Source organism: Hyla sarda, chromosome 6, assembly GCF_029499605.1.
Source record: "Hyla sarda isolate aHylSar1 chromosome 6, aHylSar1.hap1, whole genome shotgun sequence".
Taxonomy (NCBI): domain Eukaryota; kingdom Metazoa; phylum Chordata; class Amphibia; order Anura; family Hylidae; genus Hyla; species Hyla sarda.
The window spans coordinates 15,553,520-15,581,053 of record NC_079194.1 but is presented as its reverse complement, the minus strand read 5'-3'; the positions used below and the strand labels follow the sequence as shown (position 1 = coordinate 15,581,053).

The following is a 27,534-nucleotide window of genomic DNA, read 5'->3' as shown; positions in this document are numbered from 1 at the left end:
TCAACACCGCCTCATTAGGGACATTTGAACCACATGTTGAACCACCCAAAGGAATGGCCCCCTCTCATTACCTCCACACACGGCTGCATGCTCCAGTGCAGTGAACACCAGGATCGACAGATCTTCCCTTTATTAGAGAACGAGGGTAAAAGTCACCAGCAAGTGACAACAGCGGACATAAAAAAATCACAGAACAAAGCATGGACATGTTTCAGTTAAATGACCCTTCAAGTAAGCTTAGATGAAGGGTCATTGACCTGAAACATGTCCATGCTTTGATCTGTGCATTTTCCGATGTCTGCTGTTGTCACATGTTGGACCACCTGTACCAGCAATGCAAAGTGGTGACAGACTTTTTAATGTAGCAGACAGACAGTTTTTGGAGCCAGTGTGACTTTCAGTAGAGACATTGGTAGCTAATCAGAAACATCTGTTGTGTGCTCAGGCCTTTTGAAGACGCAACAAATTGTCAACAAGGTCAACAGTGGAATTAGTGATGTCATGTTGCTAATATTTCTTCTAAAGCAAACACTCACTGATGAATGAGCAAGGAGGGAAGAAGAAAAAGGGTTTATATCTGGCTAGTAGCAGAGGAGGAGTTGGATGAAGAGGATGAGAAAGTGAGACCTGAGGAGGCAGATTTGGAGATGGAATCAGTAGAAGGGATAAGGGACGAGGAACCTACATAAGGTGACAGTGATGATGATGACGATAATGACGATAATGACCAACCTTTGCAGTATGAGACAGAGACGGGACAAATCGAGGCCTCAAAAAAGCTGGAAAGGAAGGTGAGCTGTGTGCTTTCTTGCTTGTGCACAGACAGGCATATTGCATGCTTGAAAGAATGAGATGAACACTAGATACCCACACTCCTAAACCCTTAGAATAAAGCCAAAATGGAGAAATGTTTTTTTTCTAACCTTCTGAAAAGGAGGCTAAATTGGATTTCATATGAAGAGGCTATGCAGCCTACTTGTCATGGCTTTCTAACAGCGAAAACCTGCTAAACATGGGGGGTCCACTCTCCGCTCCCCACTGAGTCAATGCTCTACTCCCTCTGCCAGCACTACCCCTGCAAGAGGCAGGAGCAGCAGCATCTTCACATTGGAGTACATGAATAATGACCAAATAGATGTACAGCACCACCTGCACAACCAGGTTGATGCATACCTTAGCTGTGCGCTTTTTTCACAGACACCATGTGCCTGTCAAAAAGCACGGGGTGCCGGGCAGAGATGCGCGGGTCCCAACGGTCGGACCACCTGCGATCAGACATATTTGATATGTCTAGCACGGGAGTACCCCTTTAAAACCACTTTAAACTATTTGAATACATTTCTTGAGGACCCTAGCAGTGTTATACAGGGCTTTACTGCTCTTATAAAGTGTTATACATGTATTTTGAGGCTTATTTAATTTCCTGTTTCTTGGAGAATCTGTTAGCTCAGCTCTAATTGCAAACTTTCCCAGATAATAGAGAAGAAGGTAGTGAATGGATAAGAGGTGAACTATTGAACAGATTAGAAGACATGGTCCCTGATATCCATATCTGAGACGACTGGGGGTGTAGGAGGAAATAGACAAGAAATATCAAGTGACCGTCCTGATCTTCTCATTGCTCAATCACAACTCATCATACAAAGTTCAGAGGCCTTGCAGCAGGTTATTACATATTATAGTTCATACTATAATATGAACATATATACTGTAGGTTGGTATAAAATAAATGTACTCATTCTTCACTGACCCTTTAAAGGGGTACTCCAGTGGAAAACTATTTTTTTCATATCACCTGGCTCCAGAAAGTTAAACAGATTTGTAAATAACTTCTATTAAAAAAATCTTAATCCTTACAGTACTTATCAGCTGCTGTATGCTCCAGAGGAAGTTGTGTAGTTCTTTCCAGTCTGACCACCGTGCTATCTGCAGTCACCTCTGTCCCTGTCAGGAGCTGTCCAGAGTAGGAGCAAATGCCCATAGCAAACCTCTCCTGCTCCGGACAGTCCCTGACATGGAAAGGTGGCAGCAGAGAGCACTGCGGTCAGACTAAAAAGAACAATACAACTTCCTGTGGAGCACACAACAGCTGATAAGTACTGGAAGGGTTAAGATTTTTAAATAGAAATTATTTACAAATCTGTTTAACTTTCTGGCACCAGTTCATAGACTTTAAGAGACTATTAGGAGCTGTGCATTCAGAGTCAATGAAGGAGATCGCACCAATGTCGGCCATTAAAGGACAATTCTCATGCATAAAAATGTATCCCCTATCCTAAGGATAGGTGATACGTTTTAGATTGTGGGGGGTTCGATCTGTACAGAGCTCCTGTGCTGTAGCACAGGAGCGTGTCACGACCCCCGCCCGAAGCAGAGGCCGCCCCGCCCCCTCCATTAAGCTCTATGGGAGAGCCGAAGGTTGCTAAATGGCTCTCCCACAGAACTATATGGAGAGGGAGTTGCAGCCTCCACTTGGGGCGGGGGTCGTGACACGCTCCTGTGCTACAGAACAGGGGCTCCGTACAGGGGATCGTGGGGGGCCCCAGCGCTCGGACCCGCCGAGATCTAAAACTTATCCCCTATCCGAAGGAGACTTATCCTTTAACCCCTTAATGACAATGGACGTAAATGTACGTCATGGTGCCGTGGTACTTAACGCACCATGACGTACATTTACTCGCCGCCTTGATCGCGAGCACCGGAGCGGTGCTCGCGTCATGTGCTGCAGGTACCAGCTGCTATCAGCAGCCAGGGACCCGCCGGTAATGGCGGACATCCACGATCGAGCAGATGTCTGCCATTAACCCCTCAAATGCCATGATCAATACAGATCATGGCATCTGTGGCAGTGCGGTACTTTGAATGGATGATCGGATCGCCCGCAGCGCTGCCACGGGGATCCGATCATCCAGCATGGCAGCCGGAGGTCCCCTCACCTGGCTCTGGCCATCTCCCGGGGTCTTCTGCTCTGGTCTGAGATCGAGCAGACCAGAGCAGAAGATCACCGATAATACTGATCAGTGCTATGTCCTATACATAGCACTGAACAGTATTAGCAATCGAATGATTGCTATAAATAGTCCCCTATGGAGACTATTAAAGTGCAAAAAAAAAAAGTAAAAAAATTTTAAATAAAAAAGTATAAAAATTTGAAAAATACCCTCCCCCAATAAAAAAGTAAAACGTCCGTTTTTCCCATCTTACCCCCAAAAAGCGTAAAAAAATAATTAAAACACATATTTGGTATTGCCGCGTGCATAAAAGTGTGAACTATTAAAATATATTGTTAATTATCCCATACGGTGAACGGCGTAAATGTAAAAAAAAAAAAAAACTCCAAAATTGCAGCTTTTTTGTCACATTTTATTCCCTAAAAAATTTATAAAAAATGTATAAAAAGTAAAACCTAAGCAAAAGTGGTACTGATAAAAGGTAAAGATCATGGCGCAAAAAATGAGCCCTCATACCGCCCCATATACAGAAAACTTACCCCCCCCCCCCCCCCCCTGCAATCTCGTGCAGGGAGCAGAGGTCGGCACACACCACCCTCTATGCATCTCTATTGGAGAGCCAAAGTGCTGTACTCATCTCCAGCTCTCCCATAGATATGCGTGGGGGGTATGTCGATCACGCGGTGGTCGACACAGGTCCACACATGGGGAGATCCGGGCACTGGGGCAGGAGATCGGGGGGGGGAGGGGATGGGGTGCCGGGCGCCTTTGGATAGTGAATACATTTTCCTAAACTGGACTACTCCTTTACATTCCATAATCAGTAGTGCTTAACAGCCTGACAGTAAGTCGTCTGTTTGATTGGCCCCCTGCCATATATTTGTGGGGGTCCAATCTGTCTACATGTATGCCAGAGGTCCCTTCAGCTGCTCTGTGTGGGATCTGGGGTGTTCTGCTGATAGAGTCTGTATTGGCAGGCATATACCCTGGGCATGTGCCTATTTTACACTCCCTCCTCTGATCTACATCTTCTCTTCAGGTCTTCACACTCCTGTAGTTTTGAAAGGTCAGTCTTCAAGTCCTACCAGCCACTTCTGTTGTGTATTTCTCTACTTGCACCTCATGTCTCTCCATTGATGACCTGTCAGTCTAGGCTCAGGACCATGTCCCTTAATCTCCAATGGGAAATGGGCCCCAGTCGATTCCATCTCTTCACATAGGTCTCCTTCTCTGCACTAAATGTATTGATTTAATTTTCATTTTGTATTCCTATTTCTATTTTTATTTTATTTTTCATTTTTATTTTATTATATTTTCTAATATTTTCTAATGTTTTTTACCTACTATTTTTCATATACTTCACATTATTATTTATTCATCTCCGCACATATTTTTCATTTCACCATATTTCTTATACCCACTACTATTCAATTCATATTCTTTTTTATTTATATTCAAATCTAATCACAGCACTCCTTCAGTATTTTACACTATCAATCAGTTGCACACATACTATTCACATCACCATATACCATTCAATTGTCACTGTTATAGGTTTTCTTTTAATGTTGCAGGGATCTGCAACAATGTTACCATTGGAAACATCTCAAATACTTCATTACACTATAAACTGCACAGATTCATTGAAATTCGCATTTTTTGTTCACAAACTAATCCACCACCATTGCTATTATTATTTCTCATACCCTTAATGCTCATCGGTACTTGTTGTATTTTTTATGTTTATTATATATCATTATTTTTATTATTTTTATTAATTTTCATTATTATTATTTGTATTTATTTTATTCTCATTTACATTGTTATGTTTGTCATTTTTATCTTAATTTTTATTTTTATCTTTCTTACTTATTTATTCTGAATGAAGAAATTCACCCTGCTGTTTGTATTGCTCCAATCCGGTAATCCCCTGCCATATTTTACTAATCATCTGTTTCTCACCTGCAAAATTAATTGGTATAGCTGTAAAAGTGCTTGTAACCATTCTAGAGACAAAGCTACTGAGGAAGGGGTCGAATACTTTATATATAGTACCCCGAAACGCGTTTAGCCTAGCCCTCATACAGTGTGACCGTTATATGGACTTCCATTATCTATTTATGGACTAAATCATTCTGGCATCTATTAATTTGCTGTGAAATAGCCAGTTGCTATTGGCTTCACCTACCTTCCTTTTGATCCACTCACTGTTCCATACATTGCTGTTGCTGCTAACCCTGTGTTCCACCCGGATCATCCACTACCTGTGTTTTCCCCTTACTGCTGACGTCAGATGCCATCTACACGAGGAAACCCAGTGAACACCACCTGCACTGAAATCTCTGGATATCCGCAACTTTGCACGGCAAACACCGCGTTTGTTATGATTCGGCTAGCTGAATGCGGATCCTCTGTGTCAGCGAGGAATTGGCGTGGACCGTGTCGGTGGACCGGTTCTAGGGTTGCTACTGATATTCACCAGAGCCCGTCGCAAAGCGGGAGGGTCTTGCTGCGGCGGTAGCAACCAGGTCGTATCCACCGGCAACGGCTCAACCTCGCTGACTGCTGAGAAGGCGTGGGACAGAAGGACTAGGCAGAAGCAAGGTCAGACGTAGCAGAAGGTCGGGGCAGGCGGCAAGGTTCGTAGTCAATAGTAATAGCAGGAGGTCAGGAACACAGTAATGGTAAACACAGTAATAGCTTTCTCTAGGCACTAAGGCAACAACATCCGGCAAGGAAGTGCAGGGGAAGTGAGGTTAAATGGACAGGGAGCAGGTGGAAGCTAATCAGACTGATTGGGCCAGGCACCAATCACTGGTGCACTGGCCCTTTAAATGTTAGAGAGCTGGCGCGCGCGCGCCCTAGAGAGCGGAGCCACGCGCGCGCCAGAACATGATAGCCGGGGACCGGGACCGGTAAGTGGCTTGAGATGCGATTCGCGAGCGGGCGCGTCCCGCTATGCAAATCGCATCCCCATCATGAATGTCAGTGTACCGCTCCCGGTCAGCGGGTCCGACCGGGGCGCGGCATAGAGGAGAACGCCGCGAGCGCTCCGGGGAGGAGCAGGGACCCAGAGCGCTCGGCGTAACAGCGTTCAGTGCTGTCTGAACCAGCCGTGCAGACGCATGCAAGCGCCTACAGGGCAGTGCAACCTAGAGAGACATACAAGGACAATCCACTGTCTGGTAATATAAATCTATTTTACTTTTCAGCATTCAATTAATACATATCAGATAATACATCTGGACTTACTCCACATATACTTGTCTATATCATTAATCCGGACTTTTTTCTATCTTATACCGGAGTATCAGTCGGATTAAACTGCCGGACTACCGGTCACAATGTTGATTCTATGTTATTATTTTTTATTATTCTAACCATGTCTCCTGCTTTATATATGTAACCCCCCCCCCCCCCCCCCACAAAGGCCCTGTGAGGGGAATTCATTGATTTTAATGTGTATCATTTGTTTTAATAAATCTCTATAATATTAATATTTGAAGCACAGTCTCAGCCATTTTTCTAATCTTATATTATTTGACTAATACTGTCCTTGAGGTGTAGGCTGTTTCTCTTTTCTCTATTTTTCAATTGTTGTTATCATACACCTGAGTATAGGTGTATTTGCCTACTATACCTCAGCCAGTATATAATTGTGAGCTGCCCCAATCTCTATTCTTCCAGTCTTCAAGTCCTACCAGCCATTTATGTTGTATAATTCTCTACTTGCCCCTTATGCCCCTCCATTGATGACCTGTCAGTTTGCATGTTCCAGTATAGGATGACAAGCTGTGGCTATTGTTATTGTTTTCAACTACCTTTGATTTCCATCCTCTTTCCCTTCCTATTGAGTTGTATTAATGATAGCTAATGTGTAAATGTCCTTAAAACGCTACTAGACCAGTGTTTTCCAACCAGTGTGCTTCCCACTGTTGCAAAACTACAACTCCCAGCATGCCTGGACAGCCATTGGCTGTTAGGAAACAAAAACAACAACAACAAAAGAAATATGTCATGACAAACTGGGGGGGGGGCAGGGAGAGAGAGCCCTAAGCTGTCCCTAGTAACACTCTCCCCGCCTACTTGTTCAAACACCCTAAGCGGTGAATCGACAACTTGGAGCCGGTCCATTCCTGCGCTACAGTGCAGTGGTGTAAAAAAACAAATAATATATATTGTCGGTCACAGGCCAGAAACAGAAATGGAAAATTACCAGACAACCAGAAATACCAGACAGGATACAAATACTAACAGGGCAAAAAAATAGTGTATTAACAGTTCCTAAACAAGATATCAGATAAACGGCAGACATGATAAAATGAACAAGACTAGGTATGGAACAGGTATACAGCAGAATCCAAGAGACGCAGGGGATGGACGGAAGAACTGAAAGCTAAAACACTAAACTGATTAGCTAACATAGGGCACTGTTCACACTGGACACAGATAACAAACATGAACTTCATAAAAACAGATACAAGAAAACCAAACTCAACATAGAGGAACACTGGTCAGGAGACTAGACAAGATATTTCTCAAGATTCAAAACAGAATATATTTCAAGATACAAGACAGGATAAATTCAAAACCAAACTCAATTATGTGGAGGAACAGGACAGGATTCTCACAGTGTGAACACAGACTAAGCAGAACAAACATACATCCTAAAAACCGACAAATAACACAGACTAAAATCTACCACAAATAAGACTATTTAACCATGGCTAAAACTCAGATAAAATATCACAAGATAAATACAATGTGCATGCTTAAGCAGACTTGGAAGTATATTGCACAAACAGACATCATAGTAACATTATTGCACAAAATAACCAGCACCAGAGTGCGGGAGGACACTGGTTAAATAAGCCCACCCGAGTTCTAATTTGTTCAGAGCATTAACCATTCCCTGTCCAGGGAGAATAGCAAACTGCTCTGGACACACTAGTGTGTGAATACACACCTAAACAGACATTACAAAAAACATCAATGTATCAGCATTACATGCAAATCCTTTTTTTTTCCCAGTTTTTTTTTTTTTTTTTATTGCAGCGTTTACTTGCCTTTAACACTTTTTTTTTCTTTTGTAGAGAACTTTGCTTTCAGTCATAATCAGAACTATTATTTTTATCAGGCTTCCTCATTAGAATTGCTGGCTCAGCTCCTGCCCTCTGTCATTGCAGGTGGAAAAAAATGTGAACATGATCAACATTATGCTAGAGCTTAATGGAAAGCAAAGAAAAGGTAAGAAGCCTTAAAACACATGGTATAAAATGTACTCTATCCAATATAAATTGCTGTGTTTCCCAAATAGCTAACTTTATTTGTTTTCATAGAAACATAGTAGAGTTGAGAAAGTTTTCCGAACATTCGGCTCCTCAGGCTCTGCAAACTTTCAGATAGTACTCGATTCACCGTCTACTCAACGCAACATAACTCTTTTGTCACAATAAACCAGGGAATCTTCTGGTTTACTGTATCATCTTGTTGGGCTGAGCGCTATGCACTGGCTCAGAAAGGAAGAAGTTAATTAGTGCATCTATATTGCTATCTAATGTATACAGTGAAAAGAGTGATATCTACCATCTAGTCCCTGGTCCAGGTGTCACACGTCATACGTCACACAAGAAGAGGCTCGGACCAGAGACAAGATACATATATTCTAACTGAGCCATTATTACTGCTACTTCACTACATCCTTCAGCCTACATACTACTGTCTCACTTCTATTGTACGGTGTCATTTTAGATGGTGTTATTCATTAGGGATGAGCGAATCGAATCTGACTAATCCAAATTCGTTACGAATTTCAGGAGAAAATTGCTTCATTAAAGTCCATTTAGTGCGTTCCAGGCTCCAGAGCATCTAAAATGACAGATCCACATGTGAGGACATGGGGCAAGGAATAGCAAAAAGGCGGGTAGGCAGGATGACCCTTAATCACATGCAGCATGCAGCCTATCAGCAGCCAGCCACCCCTGTGATGTCACAGCCCTATATAATTGGCAGCAATGTTGCAGCCAGTCCCTTTAGCCTTTTATTGCAGAGAGAGAGGGACAGACAGCGCTGTGTGTTGCACAGAAAAGCATTTTTACAGCAGCGATTCACCTCAAGCCCAAATCCAGCCTAAAAGCACTGATAGGGAAGGAAGTGAGATTGAGAGAAAAAGTGCAATTTTGGGGGTAGTACACAGCGACTGTGTGCAGCAGCACTGGTGTGTACAACAACTGAAAAGCTAGTAGCCAGCCAGATAGGGTGAGCAGAGCACTAAAAGTGTATTGTCCTCTATTAAGTTTAACCTGTGCGCACATTTAAGTGGTGTACCATTTTGTTCCTGTTAAAGTCTTAAGGGCCTACTGTGAAAGGCCAGCCAAAAGTACACACAGGCTGGTGTTGCACACAAATACTGTTTTAAGCGTATTGGGGCGCATTGTCCTCCCCTCATAAGTGCGTACCAAATACGGTCACGGACACCACATCACTAATGAGTTTGGATGTTGAGAATTTATACAGTAACATTAACCTCTTGGGGACGCAGGGCGTATGCATTCGTCCTGCATCCCTAATCCTTAAGGACTCCGGTCCTCGCTGCTCACCGGACAGGGACCGACCGGGATGCCTGCTGAAATCATTCAGCAGGCATCCCGTGCAAATGCCCGGGGGAGTCCTGAGACCCCCCTATGTCATCGTGGCAAATCGTCGATCAATTAAGATCCGCGTTTTGCGCAAAATAGGGAAGATCGGAGCTGTCAGTGACAGCCCCGATTATCCTAAGGGATAGGAGCGAGGTGGCAGTGATGCGACCCCCTCCTATCCCCTCCCATTAGTCAGTAATGACTACTGACCAATGGCAGTTGAAGGAGGGGGGGTTACCATGGAAACCCCCTGCTCTGCCCGGCCCTGGATGTTGGGCAGAGAGGGGGGGAGAAGATGGCGGCCAGTACCTGGAGACTTGCGGCGGGGATCAGCAATCATCGGTGGCTTCAGTGGAGATCAGCGGTGGAGGTAGGGAGGCGACGGCGTGGAGCAGCAATGAAGGTAGCAGTAAAGCGATCTTTACTGCTGCCTTCTAGGGGTTGCCAAACTGCAACTCCCAGCATGCCCAGACAGCCAAAGGCTGCCTAGGCATGCTGGGAGTTGTAGTTTTGCAACATCTGTAGGGCCACAGTTTGGAGACCACTATACAGTGGTGCCCAAACGGTAGCGCTCCAGTTGTTGCAAAACTACAACTCCAAGCATGCCCAGACTGCCCAGGCAGGCTGCGAGTAGTAGTTCTCTAACATCTGTCCCTTCAGATGTTGCAGTATTACAACTCCCAGCATGCCTGGACAGTCTCAGCATGCTGGGAGTTGTAGTTTTGCAACATCTGGAAGAGCACAGTTTGGAGACCACTATACAGTGGTCTCTAAGCTATAGACCTCCAGATGTTGCAAAACTACAAAAAAATAAATACCCACATGTGCTTCCATTTTGGAAACTACACCCCTCACGGAACATAACAAGGGGTATAGTGAGCCTTAACACCCCACAGGTGTTTGGACATGAAAATGAAAAATGTTATTTTCTTCACAAAAATGCTGGTGTTATCCCAAATTTTTCATTTTCACAAGGGGTAATAGGAAAAAAGTTTGTAACCCCATTTTTTCTGAGTATAAAAATACCCCATGTGTGGACGTAAAGTGCTCTGTGGGCGAACTACAATGCTCAGAAGAGAAGGAGCGCCATTGGGCTTTTTGAGAGAAAATGTGTCTGGAATTGAAGGCCATGAACATTTACAAAGGCCCCATGGTGCCAGAACAGTGGACCCCCCCCCACATGTGATCCCATTTTGGAAACTACACCCTTCACGTAATGTAATAAGGGGTACAGTGAGCATTTACGCCCCACAGGTGTCTGACAGATTTTTGTAACAGTGGTCCATGAAAATGAAAAATGTAATTTTTCATTTGCACAGCCCACTGTTTCAAAGATCAGTCAAACGCCAGTGGGGTGTAAATGCTCACTGCATCTTTTCTAAGCATTGTAGTGCGCCAGCAGAGCACTTAACGTCCACATATGGGGCGTTTTCTAATCAGGAAAAATTGGACTTCAAATTTTGGGGTCCATTTTCTCCTATTATCCCTTGTTAAAAAGAAAAATTTGTCAAATACCGTCAAAGTCGTCAAATACCTATGAGGTGTGAAGGTTCACTATACCCCTTGTTACGTTCCTTGAGGGGTGTAGTTTTCAAAATAGTATGCCATGTGTTTATTTTTTATTTTTTTTAGCTGTTCTGGCACCATGGGGGCTTCCTAAATACAACATGGCCCCCAAAAACTATGCACTCGAGAGAAATTGGGCTACATATTTTGAGGGGCTTTTTTTCCTTTTACCACTTTTAAAAATGAAAAAATGGGGCTACGAGAACATGTTAGTGTAAAAAACGCAGATTTTGATTTTTCCCCTCCACTTTGCTGCAATTCTTGTGAAACACCTAAAGGGTTAACACACTTTTTGAATGTCATTTTGAAAAATTTGAGGGGTGTAGTTTCTATAATGGGGTAATTTACGAGATATTTCTCACAGAAAGGCCCCTCAAATCCAGGTCAAACTTAACTGGCACCTGAAAATTTTTAGAAATTTTCGAATTTTGAAATTTTCATGAAAATTTTTAAAATTGCTGCTATACAGGGTGGGCCATTTATATGGATACACCTTAATAAAATGGGAATGGTTGGTGATATTAACTTCCTTTTTGTGGCACATTAGTATATGTGAGGGGGGAAACTTTTTCAAGATGGGTGGTGACCATGGTGGCCATTTTGAAGTCGGACATTTTGAATCTAACTTTTGTTTATTTAATAGGAAGAGGGTCATGTGACACATAAAACGTATTGGGAATTTCACAAGAAAAACAATGATGTGCTTGGTTTTAACATAACTTCATTATTTCATGAGTTATTTACAAGTTTCTGACCACTTATAAAATGTGTTCAATGTGCTGCCCATTGTGTTGGATTGTCAATGCAACATTCTTCTCCCACTCTTCACACACTGATAGCAACACCGCAGGAGACATGCTAGCACAGGCTTCCAGTATCCGTATACACTGCTATATACTACTATATACACCGCAGGAGAAATGCTAGCACAGGCTTCCAGTATCAGTATACACTGCTATATACTACTATATACACCGCAGGAGAAATGCCAGCACAGGCTTCCAGTATCTGTATACACTGCTATATACTACTATATACACCGCAGGAGAAATGCTAGCACAGGCTTCCAGTATCCGTAGTTTCAGGTGCTGCAGAATGGGCAAAACAAAAATGTGAACAGGACCCCCAGTTTACGCAGAATATTTTGTTCAGTGATGAGGAAACTTTTATGTGAATGGTGAAGTTAACAAACAAAATCACCGCTATTGGTCTGACACTAACCCACATTGGATAGATCCCTTCAAGACATTTGGAACACAAAAATTGATGGTATGGTGTGGTATATGGGGTACAAAGATAGTGGGGCCATTCTTCATCAATGGAAACCTCAAGGCCACTGGATATGCAAAATTGCTACATGATGATGTGTTTCCCTCTTTATGCACTGAAGCTGTCACGTTCCCTGAGTTTTTCCAGCAAGATGGTGACCACCACATTATGGGTGTCAGGTCCAAGCATTCCTAGATGAACAGTTTCCTGGAAAGTGGATTGGTTGTCGTGGGCCAGTTGAATGGCCCCCAAGGTCTCCTGTTCTGACCCCCTTAGACTTTTATCTTTGGGGTCATCTGAAGGCATTTGTCTATGCTGTGAAGATACGAGATGTGCAGCACCTGAAACTACGGATACTGGAAGCCTGTGCTAGCATTTCTCCTGCGGTGTATATAGTAGTATATAGCAGTGTATACGGATACTGGAAGCCTGTGCTAGCATTTATCCTGCAGTGTATATAGTAGTATATAGCAGTGTATACGGATACTGGAAGCCTGTGCTAGCATTTCTCCTGCGGTGTATATAGTAGTATATAGCAGTGTATACGGATACTGGAAGCCTGTGCTAGAATTTCCTCTGCAGTGTATATAGTAGTATATAGCAGTGTATACGAATACTGTAAGCCTGTGCTAGCATTTCTCCTGCGGTGTATATAGTAGTATATAGTAGTATATAGAGAAGAGGGTTGCATTGACAATCCAACACAATGGGCAGCACATTGAACACATTTTATAAGTGGTCAGAAACTTGTAAATAACTCATGAAAGAATAAAGTTACGTTAAAACCAAGAACATCATTGTTTTTCTTGTGAAATTCTCAATAAGTTTGATGTGTCACATGACCCTCTCCCTATTGAAAAAACAAAACTTGGATTCAAAATGGCTGACTTCAAAATTGCCGCCATGGTCACCACCCATCTTGAAAAGTTTCCCCCCTCACATATACTAATGTGCCACAAACAGGAAGTTAATATCACCAACCATTCCCATTTTATTAAGGTGTATCCACATAAATGGCCCACCCTGTACTTTGAAGCCCTCTCATGTCTTCAAAAAGTAAAAATAGGCAAATGTTATGATGCCGTATTTGTGAATCAATATAAAATTTATTTGGAATATCCATTTTCCTTACAAGCAGAGAGTTTTAAAGTTAGAAAAATGCAAAATGTTCAACATTTTTAAGGATGCAAGTAATGACAAAATTTTTTCGCTATGTTAAAGTAGAATATGTCACGAAAAAACAATCTCGGAATCAGAATAATCAGTAAAAGCATCTTAGAGTTATTAATGCTTAAAGTGACAGTGGTCAGAATTGCAAAAAAGGGCTCAGTCCTTAAGGGGAAAAAGGGCTCAGTCCTTAAAGGGTTAAGCACGATTTGGGCAACGATCAGCAATTAGCACATATTTAGACACTCAAAGTAGACACTTTAGGAAGCACAATTGCTTTGTCACTCAATTATTATTATTTGTTCTCAAACACAATTATTTTTTGTTTGGAGGCTCCTTTTACCATCAGGTAAAAGGAACCGCAATGGGCAAGATTTGTGCACCCACTTATGCAAATCTTTTTTTTGGGGTGGTGGGAGAGCACTATTGTTTTTGGTGAGGATTTTAGTTTGTTCACGAAGCACATATTATTTTGGGGAAGGTACATAGACAATGTTTGAATTTTTTGGGATGGATCAAACTCTTTGTTTTCTGAATTTGTTAATAGATTAAATAACAACACAGTGGGAATGAAATTGACATGTGAAATTGGAGGAAGAACATTGAACTTTCGGGACTTTACCATATGCAGAGTTGAAGACAGTAAAATTCAAACAAATATCTACCGTAAACCCACAGCAACAAATAACTTCCTACATTGGGAGAGACTACGGTTATTGCAGAGAGTAACAATCTAATGTAAAAATTCAAGCAGAAGGGTTATCCAACCAAGCATATGCGTAAAGCATTTAACAGAGCAAAGAGAACAAATCGTGCAGAATTACTGGACAGTAGAAGAATAAAACAAAGAAAAGGAGAATATAATCAGGTGTATAGGGACATATGATGTCTACTCAGAGAAAATCTATGAGATATTTAGAACACATTGGCATATTTTAATGTCGGATCCTGATCTGAGAATTAAAGTAAGCCCAAGACCTAGTATGACATATCGCAAAGGGCAAAATCTACGTGACCTTTTAGTAAACAGTCATTACAAAAATGATGTGAGGAGCCCTACAATGTGGTTACCAGCAAAACCACAGGGTTCATATCCCTGTGGACATTGCACTAATTACTAATTTCTATCGAAAACCAAAGATTTCATAAATCCAACTGATTAGAAAAATATGTCATCTGGGATTTTGTGAACGGCGGGACAAAAAAATGTCATATGTCCCAAGCTATATGTTGGGAAAACAATTCAAGAACTGCGCAAAAGGGTGAGCAAACATATAAGTACTATACGCACCGGTGCAGACGCACCTCTGGCAAATCATATAAGAACTGTACATGTAGAAGAAAAATTTGCAATTAAATTTTGGGGGTTTAGGAATATGAAAATTGGTGAAAGGAAAGGAGTCATTAATAAAATCCTGTTAAAGGAAGAAACAAGCTGGATATATAGGCTTGACAGTTGTAGTCAGAAGGGACTGAATGAAGAATTTTCATTTTCAGCATTCTTGGAATAACAAAATACACATTGGAAAATAGAAAATAAAAATGGACAGTGGTAAAAAAAAACGTCAGAGTACCGGACGGCGAGTAAAAACATCAATTTGTATATAACTAGGCAAAAACATCCAATATACAAAAATTTACAGTTAACTCATTAAAAATAAACATTTAATTGCAACAAACCAATACTTAGCAGGGAAGACATCTGAGCAAAAAGAAGGATGGACATCTACAAAAAAACACAAGAAAAGTAATATGTAGGATTAAAAATAAAAATGATAAACACCACACAGAGCAATAAATGGTGAACTTTAATGACATATTGAATACAAGGAAGAGCACTATGTCCACTTATAAAGATAAAAAACGTAGGTATAATACCAAGTGTAACAAGCTACATGTTCAAGGTTAATTTATTAATAATAAACATACATAAACATTATACAGCTCCCTTGTAAAACAACAAATGTAGCACCCAAGCATTGTGGTAAAACGACAAGGGAGCAAATATATATATATATATATATATATATATATATATATAGATAGATAACATCAATCACATATGACACAGTGACATAGAGGGAACATGTGTATAGATACTGGAGGACACCGAAAATAAAACGTGCGCAAACATCGGAGCACATAGAAAAAGAAAGTTCAAAGACATGCGCGAGAATTGTAAATCATGTGCAGTACGTACCTGAAAGCCCAAAGTAAAATTAAAGTCCACTGACATGCACGTTAGAACGCTTCATGCGCAGAAAACACCTGCATAAGTGCAATAGTGTTAAGTTCCCTGACATGCGCCAAATAAACAATGTAACAGAGACATCACATGCACCAATGAATTTGTAGCCTTGGAATTTTACCTACTGGGAGCCGGATTTCTTTCCTCCTCCTGCCAGTTACTTAAGCAGACCTGAATGTCTTTGTAAGCAGCACCCTGCGATTGTTGCAGGGTGCTGCTGGAGAGAGACAGAGGGTGCCCCCTCCCTCTGTCAAACTCCTTACAGCTTGTGGTCGCTTCCGACCATGGGTGTAAGGGTTAAACTGCCGGGACCAAAGTTAAGGTCTCGGCAGTGTGGCAGGCCTCCATCTGCTGGGGATCACACGCAGCATCCTGCAATCGTGTTGTGGGGTGCTGCAGGGGGGACAGGGAGCTCCCTCCCTTTGTCAAAACACTCACAGCCCACATTCACTTCCGACCGCCACTGAAAGAGTTAAAATGCTGGGACCGAAGTTTATTTCAGCCCTGGCAGTGCGGCAGGGTCCCGGCTGTGTGATCAGATGAGACCCTGCCACGATCTCATGGGTACACTGGGCAGTGCCCACAAGATCCATGGACATGTATACGTCCCCCTGTTGCGGCAACATACATCCCCCCTGGACGTTTATACACGTCTATGGTCCTTAAGGGGTTAAGCGTACAATATGTCTGTCACTGCACAGGCAAGAAAGCATACAGCTAGCCATCCTTGTCAGCTTTTCTGAGGACTCAGCTTGTCCCATACTGCCAAGGTTGGTCATTGTCCTCGTCGTCGTTATCATCATCATTAATGTCACATTGTTTAGGTTCCTCATCTCCGATCCCTTCAATAGATTCCATCTCCAAATCCTTCACTCAGATTCCACTTCCTCATTCTCCTTATACAACTCCTCCTCAAGGAGGACATCCACACTACTGCCAGCCAGATGCATGCCCCTTTCATCCGTTCGTTCTTAATCATCACCTTGAGTGTTTGCTTCAGAAGGAATATCAGTGACATAATATCACTAAGTCCACTGTTGTCCTTGCTGACAGATCGTTTTGCACCTTTATGGTCTATTCACACATACAGTATTCTGCGCAGATTTGATGCACAGGATTTTCTGCGGCAGATTTCAATGTAAACTAAATGACTGAACACAGTTTTCATTCCTGCGCATCAAATCTGTGCATCAAATCTGCACAGGATACTGTATGAATAAACCCTTAAAAGGCCTGAGAATGTGACAGGTGTCTCTGATTAGCTGCCAGTGCCTCAGTTGAAAGTTACACTGGCTTCAAAAATCATCTGTCTGCTGCATTAGGAAGCCTGTCACCTCTTTGCTCTGCTGGAACAGGTGGTGCAACATGTGAAATGTTCAGTTTGACCGTGTTGGAACGGTGCAAATAAGGCGGCGTAGGTTCAGGAGGGCATGTTTAAAAGCATAGGAATAACACACATTTTCCTGCACATAGCCAACACCTCCCTGAGAGCACTACAATTATTCAAGAAACGTTTGACTACAAGATTTAGCACGTGTGCCATACATGGCAAGTGTGTCGTGCCACCTAGACACATCGCTTTGATGATGTTTGAGCTATTATGGGCAACTATGTTTCCCAATGTCAGATCACAACCAGAGAGCCAGTGTGAAACTTCCTGTTGCAGACAAGGTACCAGCTCCTCCGTTCTGTAACTGTTCTCACTGAAGCTTAGCAGATATAACACAGCATGGTAGCACACGATTTTGCACTGATGAAGGGGGGAAGGGTGGGGGGGGGGGGGGGTTGGAGAAGGATAAACCATGCTCTTCCCTGTGGGGAGATGCAAGATGTCTGTGGTGGAGGAGGATAGGTGGGTAATGCCTGCAGTTGAACCTGTTTTCGCAACCTTGAAGGTGTGTCAATACAATTTCCTGACCTCATTGCGGGGACGCCTTGTTCTGCAGGATGTTCTGCAGGATGTTGACCCAGTAGAAAGTAAAACACATGTATTGGCCCAGGTAACTACTCCTACATGTATCTACCGTGGCATGCACTGTTCTACACACTGCAAACTGCATGGTTTGTGCAAAGCAGTGATGGTAACACTGCTGAGCAGTGCTAGTTAACTCTTTGGGGGGAGGGGGGTGTATACATTATACAGCCATCTACATGGCTGTATAATGTATGCAGTGAAGAGTATGATACCATCTCGTCGCTGTTCCCAGCCCAGCAAGATCTTACAGTAAACCAAAGGATTCATTGTGACAAAAAAGTTAAGCTGCGCTGTGAGAACTTGTTTGCCACGAACCGGACACTTTCCGAAAGCTCGCTGAACTCTAGGTATAATATTTTATTATTAATAATAATAATAATACATAACATTGTACTTTTCCTCTTTACAAGTTTTCCTGCATAAACTATGCCTTGTTATATCTGTTACATGATAACAGTAAATGATATCTAACTGGGCAGAGAGTTCAGTATGTAATCTTCTTGTAGATAACTGTGTACACACTAATCACTCTTAACAATATGCAAATCATATTATGAATTTTTATTTTTAAATGGGCACTGTCAGATATATATAAAAAAAATAGTTTTTCTCATATACTTCTTTAAAAAAAATTCAAATTTTATTAAATAAAACTGTCTTTTGAAAATCCCACCACTAGGGGGTCCCCATACCTCCTGGGACACTGATGAGTCCTACAGCAGCAGCAGCTTGTCCAAGGGTCATGGACACAAGATGGCTGATTGACAAGGCTGCATGAGGAAAACAGGCTGCAGCAACCCTGCTCTAATGCAGAGTTTTACCAATCATGTGCCTCCAGCTGTTGCAAAACTACAACTCCAAGCATGCCTGGACAGTCAAAGGATGTCTGGGCATGCTGAAAGTTGTAGTTTTGCTAAAGTTATAGGCACACATCTGAAGGCAACACTGCTGTAAAAAAAAGTTATCCAAACACTGTGCCTCCAACTATTCCAAAACTACAAGTCCCAGCATTACAGGACTGCCTGAGGATGATACACACGAATAGGAACAGAAAATGTCTGCATAAAAAACACTGGACTTTTAGCACTAAACCTTTGCATTCATTTAGGAAGGTAATTTATACACTCACCATATTGTCTTTTGTGTTAGAGTACAGGCAATCTCCAATAAACATTGTGTGTGTGTACAGCATAAAACCAGAGAGGAAAGGGTTACAGAGCAGGGCTGCCAGGCTCCAGAGAGCAGTGAGTCGGCAGAGTGAGGGAGGGGAAGGAGTCATCATAGTGCAGGCAAGAGAAGGACACGCCCCCTTCCTTTGGAAAGATTAAAAAGATATTGAGCAGCTGTAATATGCAATTTTTTTTTGAAATATCGGTTATAGATACATAAAAATTACATTATGAAACAAAAAATAAGAATACAAATTAAATTACTTGCATCATTTATTGATGAAAAATTCAAAAATTTGGTGAAAAATTATAAAATTTTGAATTGTTTTTACTTTGAAACTCTCTGCTTATAAGGAAAATGGACATACCAAATAAATTCTATATTGATTCACATGTACAATATGTCTATTTGCATCATAAAGTTGACATGTATTTACTTTTGGAAGACATCAGAGGGCTTCAAAGTGCAGAAGCAATTTTCCAATATTTCACAACATTTTCAAAATTGGAAATTTTCAGGAACTAGTTCAGTCTTGAAGTGGATTTGAGGGGCCTTCACATTAGAAATACCCCATAAATTACCCCATTGTAAAAACTGCACCCTCAAAGTATTCAAAATGACATTCAGTAAGTGTGTTAACCTTTTAGGTGTTTCACAGGAATACAGCAATGTGAAGGAGAAAATTCAAAATCTTCATTTTTTACACTCGCATGTTCTTGTAGACCCAACTTTTGAATTTTTACAAGGGGTAAAAGGAGAGAAATCACCGTAAAATTTGTAACCCAATTTCTCTTGAGTAAATACATATCTCATATGTGTATCTCAAGTGTTCTGTGGGTGTACTAGAGGGCTCAGAAGGGAAGGAGAGACAATAGGATTTTGGAGAGTGTTTTTCTGAAATGTTTTTGGGGGGCATGTCACATTTAGGCAGCCCCTATTGTGCCAGAATAGCAAAACAAAAATAAAATTTTTCATTTTCATGGACCACTGTTTCAAAAATCTGTCAGACACCTGTGGGGCGTAAATGCTCACTGTACCCCTTATTTCATTACGTGAGGGGTGTAGTTTCCAAAATGGGGTCACATGTGGGGGGGGGGTCTATTGTTCTTGCACTATGGGGGGCTTGGTAAACACACATGGCCTTCAATTCTGGACAAATTTTCTCTTCAAATGCCCAATAGCGCTCCTTCTTTTCTGAGCATTGTAGTGCACCCACAGAGCACTTTAAATCCACATATGGGGTATGTTCTTACTCAGAAGAAATAGGCTTACAAATGTTGAGGGCCTTTTTTCCTATTGTCCCTTGTGAAAATGAAAAATTTAGGGTAACACCAGCATTTTAGTAAAAAAATTTTTTTTCATTCTCCCATCCAACTTTAACGAAAAATCGTCAAACACCTGTTGGGTGCTCACTATACCCTTTGTTATGTTCCGTGAGGGGTGAAGTTTCCAAAATGGGGTCACATGTGGGTATTTATTTTTTTGCGTTTATGTCAGAACCGCTGTAAAATCAGCCACCCCTGTGCAAATCACCAATTTAGGCCTCAAATGTACATAGTGTGCTCTCACTCCTGAGCCTTGTTGTGCGTCCGCAGAGCATTTTACACCCACATATGGGGTATTTCCGTACTCAGGAGAAATTGCGCTACACATTTTGGGGGTCTTTTTTTCCTTTTACCTCTTGTGAAAACAAAAAGTATGGGGCAACACAAGTATGGTAGTGTAAATGTTTTTTTTTTACACTAACAGGCAGGTGTAGACCCCAACTTTTCCTTTTCATAAGGGGTAAAAGGAGAAAAAGCCCCCTAAAATTTGTAACACGATTGCTCCTGAGTATGGAAATACCCCATATGTGGCCCTAAACTGTTTCCTTGAAATACGACAGCGCTCCGAACTGAGAGAGCGCCATGCGCATTTGAGGACTAAATTAGGGATTGCATAATGGTGGGGTATTCTGCACCAGCGATTATCAAACAGGTTGCCTCCAGCTGTTGCTAAACTCCCAGCATTTCTGGACAGTCAGTGGCTGTCTGGAAATGGTGGGAGTCGTTGTTTTGCAACAGCTGCAGGCTCCGTTTTGGAAACACTGCCGTACGATACAATTTTTTTTTTATTCGGAGGGACAGTGTAAGGGCGGGTATATGTAGTTTTACCCTTTATTATGTGTTAGTTTAGTGTAGTGTTTTTAGGGTACATTCACATGGGCAGGGGTTTACGGTCAGTTTCCCGCTAGGAGTTTGCGTCGTGGCAGAAAATTTGCCACAGCTCAAACTTGAAGCAGGAAACTCACTGTTAACCTGCCCGTGTGAATGTACCCTGTACATTCACATGGGGGGGGGCAAACCTCCAGCGGTTTCCAAACTACAACTGCCAGCATGTACTGACAGACTGTGCGTGCTGGGAGTTGTACTTTTGCAACAGCTGGAGGCTCACTGACCTTCACTGACTCAGTATGTTCCAACCAGTGTGCCTCCAGCTGTTGCAAAGCTACAACTCCCAGCATGAACTGATCGTCGTCTGTAGTTTTGCAACATCTGGAGGGCTACAGTTTAGAGACCACTGTATAGTGGTCTCCAAACTGTAGCCCTCCAGATGTTGCTAGGCAACTACTCACCGGCTTCCGTAGTCTGTACGAGGAGCCACACCAGGGAGCCGCACGTCATAGTCGCCTGCTGCTGATCGCAGGTAAGGGACCTCCACCGGCACCACCACTCATGCTACAGTTCCCCCGTTCTGTCCAGATTACCATCAGTGGGCAGAATGGGGGAACTGAACATTAACCCCTTTGCCCCTGATCTGCTATTGGTCGGTCGCTTCTGATCGACCAACAGCAGGAACAGGAGGGGTGGCACCCCTGCCACCTCACTCCTATCCCTTCAGGGGGATCGGGGGTGCCCCCCTTATTTTCTGGAGATCCGTATGACTCGGAATCGCCAAAAATCGCTTGTCTGAATTGACTGACGATTTCCGGCGATCACTGACATGAGAGGTCTCAGGTCCCCCCTCGGCGATGTGCCGGGATGCCTGCTGAATAATTTCCCGGTCAGATCCCCGATTGGCTAGTGGTGGGGACCGGAATTCCCACGGGCATACCCATACGCCCTACATCCTTAAGGACTCAGGATGCAGGGCATCTGCATACGCCCTACGTCCTGAAGAGGTTAAAGGGGTATTCCAGGCCAAAACTTTTTTTTATATATCAACTGGCTCCGGAAAGTTAAACAGATTTGTAAATTACTTTGATTAAAAAATCTTAATCCTTCCAATAGTTATTAGCTTCTGAAGTTGAGTTGTTGTTTTCTGCCTAACTGCTCTCTGATGACTCACGTCCCGGGAGCTGTACATGATGGGAAAATATCCCCATAGGAACTGCACAGCTCCCAGACGTGAGTCATCAGAGAGCAGTTAGACAGAAAACAACTCAACTTCAGAAGCTAATAACTATTGGAAGGATTAAGATTTTTTAATAGAAGTAATTTACAAATCTGTTTAACTTTCCGGAGCCAGTTGATATATATATAAAAAAAAGTTTTTGCCTGGAATACCCCTTTAAGGGTTGTTTGTTGTATTGTTATATGATTATATGACTGACCATATAGAAGCCTTTCACATGACAACAGCAATTAATTTAAAGGGGTACTCTGCTGCTCAGGATTTGGAATGCTGGAGCAGGCACCAGGAGCCCATGACGTCATATCCCCGCTCCCTCATGATGTCACGCCCCGCCCCCTCATTGCAATTCATAGACTTGCATTGAGGAGGAGCTCGCGGCTCCAGCGTTCAGAACAGTTTGTTCTAAACACTGAGCAGCAGAGTACCCCTTTAATTAGACACAAATAAAGATATTTCATATTTAAACAGCGCATAAAACTGACATTAAACCTGAATCAAATCTGAGTATATTAGATCTGAGCGTCCATTGTTAAAGTAATCTAGGGAGCTGATATATAGGAGGTCTTTCACACTGTCAGTCTGCTGTAGTCACAAGCGGAGGGACACTCTCAGCAGTCACTGACTGGCTACTGAGACTACATGGATAAATTGTTCCAGTGATGTGTCCTCACCCAGAAAGGTTTGCAAATGTGCACAACCAAAGACTTCTCTATATTGGCAGACTCCCTGCTCCTGTAGGTGCAGTATTGTACTGAGCGGCAATGCATACAGTACTGTTGGCAGCGCAGCTTACCTCACAGCTACTGGCCTCAAAAACTCAGTGACTTAGAGAACTGTTTTAACAGAGTGCTGCCTAATGGTAAAGACATACCTACTTAATGGGGGGGGGGTTACCTGCACAATAATAATAATACCTACCTACGGACATACCTACCTACTGAGGAAACTGCCTAAGTGCTGTGGGAGGGATAAAGCCACAAAGTGGACAGAAGAAAGTTGGTCCAGTTGGCGCTTCACCGTACTGTGAATAATAGATGCCAGATCAATGGAAAGGATTCCGATCACAGGATGAATAAGATAAAATATAATTTATTGGATATAGCGCTAGGACTACGCGTTTCAAGGGATTGGACCCCCTCTTCGTCAGGTCCGATGGGGGTCCAACCCCTTGAAATGCGTAGTCCTAGTGCTGTATCCAATAAATTATATTTTATCTTATTCCTCCTGTGATCCGAATCCTTTCCATTGATCCGGCATCTATTATTCACATTACGGTGAAGCGCCGACTGGAGCAACTTTCTTCTGTCCACTTTGTGGATTTATCCCTGCATGTACAACCGTTCCGAGACTCCTCCTGGACGGGTTAGCTCCTGGCTGCATCCCGGCTACCTGCCCACGGATTGGGCGTTATGCATCATTAGGTGTTATGCTCTAAGCATAACACTGTCAGGTGAGCAGAACCTATCACCAGTCTTTTTCCATTTTATATCGGAGTAACGGCACATTGTTGCGCTTTTGCTGTCTTTTTGTTTTACTCTCAACATAAGTGCTGTGGGAGATATACTTGGGTACTTGGGATATAATGGGAAACCTATTTACCTAATGGGGAGCCTACTAAACTACCCACATTTACTGTTTGGGGCATCAAGGTGGGCATTATAATCTCCAAGAAGACATCACCCGTGAATCACTGCTGGCATCTACTGCTATATGGTCACAAAATGGGGGAATGTTCATCCGTAAACATTGGCCCTGATGTACTAAGAGTGGACTAGAGTTTTCTTTATGTTTTTTTTTCCCCAACAGGTATTTTTCCACAGTGTTTTCTAATGTTTCCTTACATTTTGCACTTTTCCCTACATTTTGCCTTTTTAACACCTGAGCGGTCAGGTTTTCCTGAGCTCAAATCCAACACATTTTCTGTGGAAACCTTAGTAAATTTGTTGGGATTTTTTTCGAAATTGACGAGGACACGCCCCCTTTTGGCAACCACGCCTCCTTTTGCCAACAGCCGAGCCCCCTTTTCAGGTTTTCTCTGTCAAATGGAGAGTTGGTCGGGTTTTTTTCTCAGAATCTGGCGCACAACCCAACAAACCATATCGGGTTTACTATAGTACATCAGGGCCAATGTGTCTTATTCAGTAACAGTATGACAGTATTATTTAGTCACTATGTGTTGGTGATTGTATCTATTGCCATAGGGTAACTAAATCAGGCAGGAAAGGCAGGTCCAAAGAGGACTGTAGTTATGCCCCTGCTTATGCTTTATAGCTTGAATAGTCCCTTTGTATAATAAGGGACCTTTATTTTAACTTGTCAGTGTTGATAACTCACGGTATAGGAACGCAAGATATGGGAAGGTATAATGCTTCTTGTTAACAGATCTACATTGTCCTATTCTTTACATTTCTATTTCCTAACTAGGCTGGGTTTACATCACGTTTTTCAAGTATGGTTCCCGTATACGTTTTCATTATTGAAAACGTATGGAACCGTATTGAAAACCGTATACATAGACAAATAATTGAAAACCGTATGCACCCGTATGCATCCGGTTGCGGGCGGTTTGCTTGCAATACTTTTTTTCCCGTACTCAAAACCATGGTGGACCACGGTTTTGTCTCCGTTTTAAAAACCGTATTGCAACCGCATATGTTTTTTTTTAACATGGACGTCAATGGAAAACACAAGTATACGGTTCCATATGGGAAAACCGTATACGGTTTTTACTTTGCACATGCACAGTTGCATCCTAAAGTTAAAATTTAAAAAACTTAATTTATTTTAAATCACATTTTCAAAAACGTATGTTTTTTTTTCAATTAAAAACGGACGGAACAGTATGCACTTTTAACAACAGTATACGGTTTAAAAGTGCATACAGTTTACTTTTTCCCGTACGTTTCCATACGTTTTTTCTTTAAAAAAACTGATTGAAAACAGTATGGCAAAAATGTGGTGTGAACTCAGCCTTCCAAATAAACACTGCTGACTTAATGTCTTTAACCCCTTAACGACCACAGACGTAAATGTATGTCCTGGTTTGCAGGACTTCGCGCACCAGGACCTATATTTACGTCCTGTGTATGACCGCGAGCATCAAAACGGTGCTCGTGTCATACACGGCAGCTGGGGACCCGCCAGTAATGGCCGACATCCGCGATTGCAGGATGTCCGCCAATTAACCCCTCAGATGCCATGATAAATACAGATCACGGCATCTGCGGCAATGCGGTACTTTGAATGGATGATCGGATTGCCCTCAGCACTGCCGCGTTGATCCGATTATCCAGCATGGCGGCCGGAGGTCCCCTCACCTGGCTCCAGCCATCTCCCGGGGTCTCCAGCTCTGGTCTGAGATCGAGCAAACCAGAGCAGAAGATGACCGATAATACTGATCAGTGCTGTGTCCTATGCATAGCACTAAACACTATTAGCAATCAAATGATTGCTATTGATAGTCCCCTATGGGGACATAAAAAGTGTAAAAAAAAGTTTGAAAAATGTAAAAATAGAAAGTAAAAAAAAAGTGAAAAATTCCCTTCCCCAATAAAAATTTAAATTGTCAGTTTTTCCCATTTTACCCCCAAAAAGTAAAAAAAATTTTTTTATGAACATATTTGTATCGCCGCGGGTGTAAATTTCCGAACTTTCTAAATATATTGTTAATGATCCCGTACGGTGAATGGCGTAAACGTAAAAAATAAAAAAAAGTCCAAAAATGATGCTTTTTTTGTCACATTTTATAAAAAAAAAAAAATAATAATCAAAAATTATCTATACATTTTTTACATGCAAATGTGATATCGATAAAAAGTAAAGATGACGGCGCAAAAAATGAGCCCTCATACCGCCCTATATACGGAAAAATGAAAAAGTTTTAGGTGGTCAAAATAGGGCGATTTTAGATTACTGATATTGTACAAAAAGTTTTAGATTTTTTTTAAGCAGTACAAAAATATAAAAGTATCAAGCCATGGGTATCATATTAATCGTATTGACCCACAGAATAAAGTACACATTTCATTTTTACCGTAAAGTGTACAGTGTGAAAACAAAACCCTCCAAAATGTGCAAAATTGTGATTTTCATTTAAATTTCCTCCCTAAAAATAAAATTTTCTGGGTTCGCCATACATTTTTTGGTAAAATGAGAGGTTTAATTCCAAAGTAAAATTGGCCACGCAATAAACAAGCCCTTATATATAAGTTTTTTTTCCTGGATAACCCCTTTAAATTGGCCTGGTCCTTAAGGTTAAAATGGGCTTGGTCCTTAAGGGGTTAATAAGTTACAACTAGGGAAAAAAAAAAGTAACCTACAGTAACAAAGTCCATATAGGTTCTCTGATAAGAATGAGCTGTGTATATAGTTTGTAAGACATCTTAGCATGAACATTGGGTGTAAAGGGGGGAAGATGGCCGGCCGCACCATTTTATCTTTATTTTTACTATTCCTGTTGTTTTCTATAAGCAGCAGTTCTCTGGTGAAGCTTAATAATGGAGGTTACCAGGATATTGTTATTGCCATCAACCCGGCGGTACCAGAAAATCCCAAAATCATTGAAAATATAGAGGTAAGAGTCTGAGATATTAGAGAATATCTACTGTCTATTCCTTTTTTCTGTTAAAACTCGTTAACCATGTGACTCATGTCCAATCAATGGTGTTTTCCTTGCAGATTAGGACAATGGTAAAATTTTATAATAATATATTATAATAAATGTCAATCAGACATAATATTCAATTATTGAAGATGAGAAGACTTATTGGTGACGCTCTCAACGTGTGGTGTCATATGTCGGCTGTATAAATTGGTTATCCTTAAGGCTAATAAAATGGGATCTTGTGTTCAGGATCGTTATGTATTAGCTGGAGTAGAGAAGAGTCACAAAGAGGTTGTACTATAGATCGTGTGCATTACACAGAAAGCACATTGATATGAATGGGCATAGTGTAATGCTTAATTTCCCCTGTGGTGGCGCTGCAGGAAAACTGAACAATTACTGTCAGGTTTCCCCACAGATTACATATGATTGCAAAATGTCTAGGCAGGTTATCAACTTATTGTCAAGGGACCCCTATAGTAAGTAGGGAAGGTTTAAAATACAGAATCCTATAAATGAAAAGATGTGTAACTTAAAGGAGTAGTCCGGGATGG

General features: G+C 41.9%; 1 protein-coding gene across 1 annotated transcript in view; it reads left to right on the top strand.

The window, feature by feature from the left end:
* Nucleotides 1–27,534, top strand: part of LOC130277104 (calcium-activated chloride channel regulator 1-like) — an 89,852-nt gene that overhangs the window by 59,071 nt on the left and 3,247 nt on the right. The window contains exons 15-17 of the mRNA XM_056527418.1: nt 8,138–8,198; nt 18,047–18,161; nt 26,848–26,950. Of these exons, the coding sequence (XP_056383393.1) occupies nt 8,138–8,198; nt 18,047–18,161; nt 26,848–26,950 (279 nt within the window). The remainder of the gene's footprint in view (nt 1–8,137; nt 8,199–18,046; nt 18,162–26,847; nt 26,951–27,534) is intronic.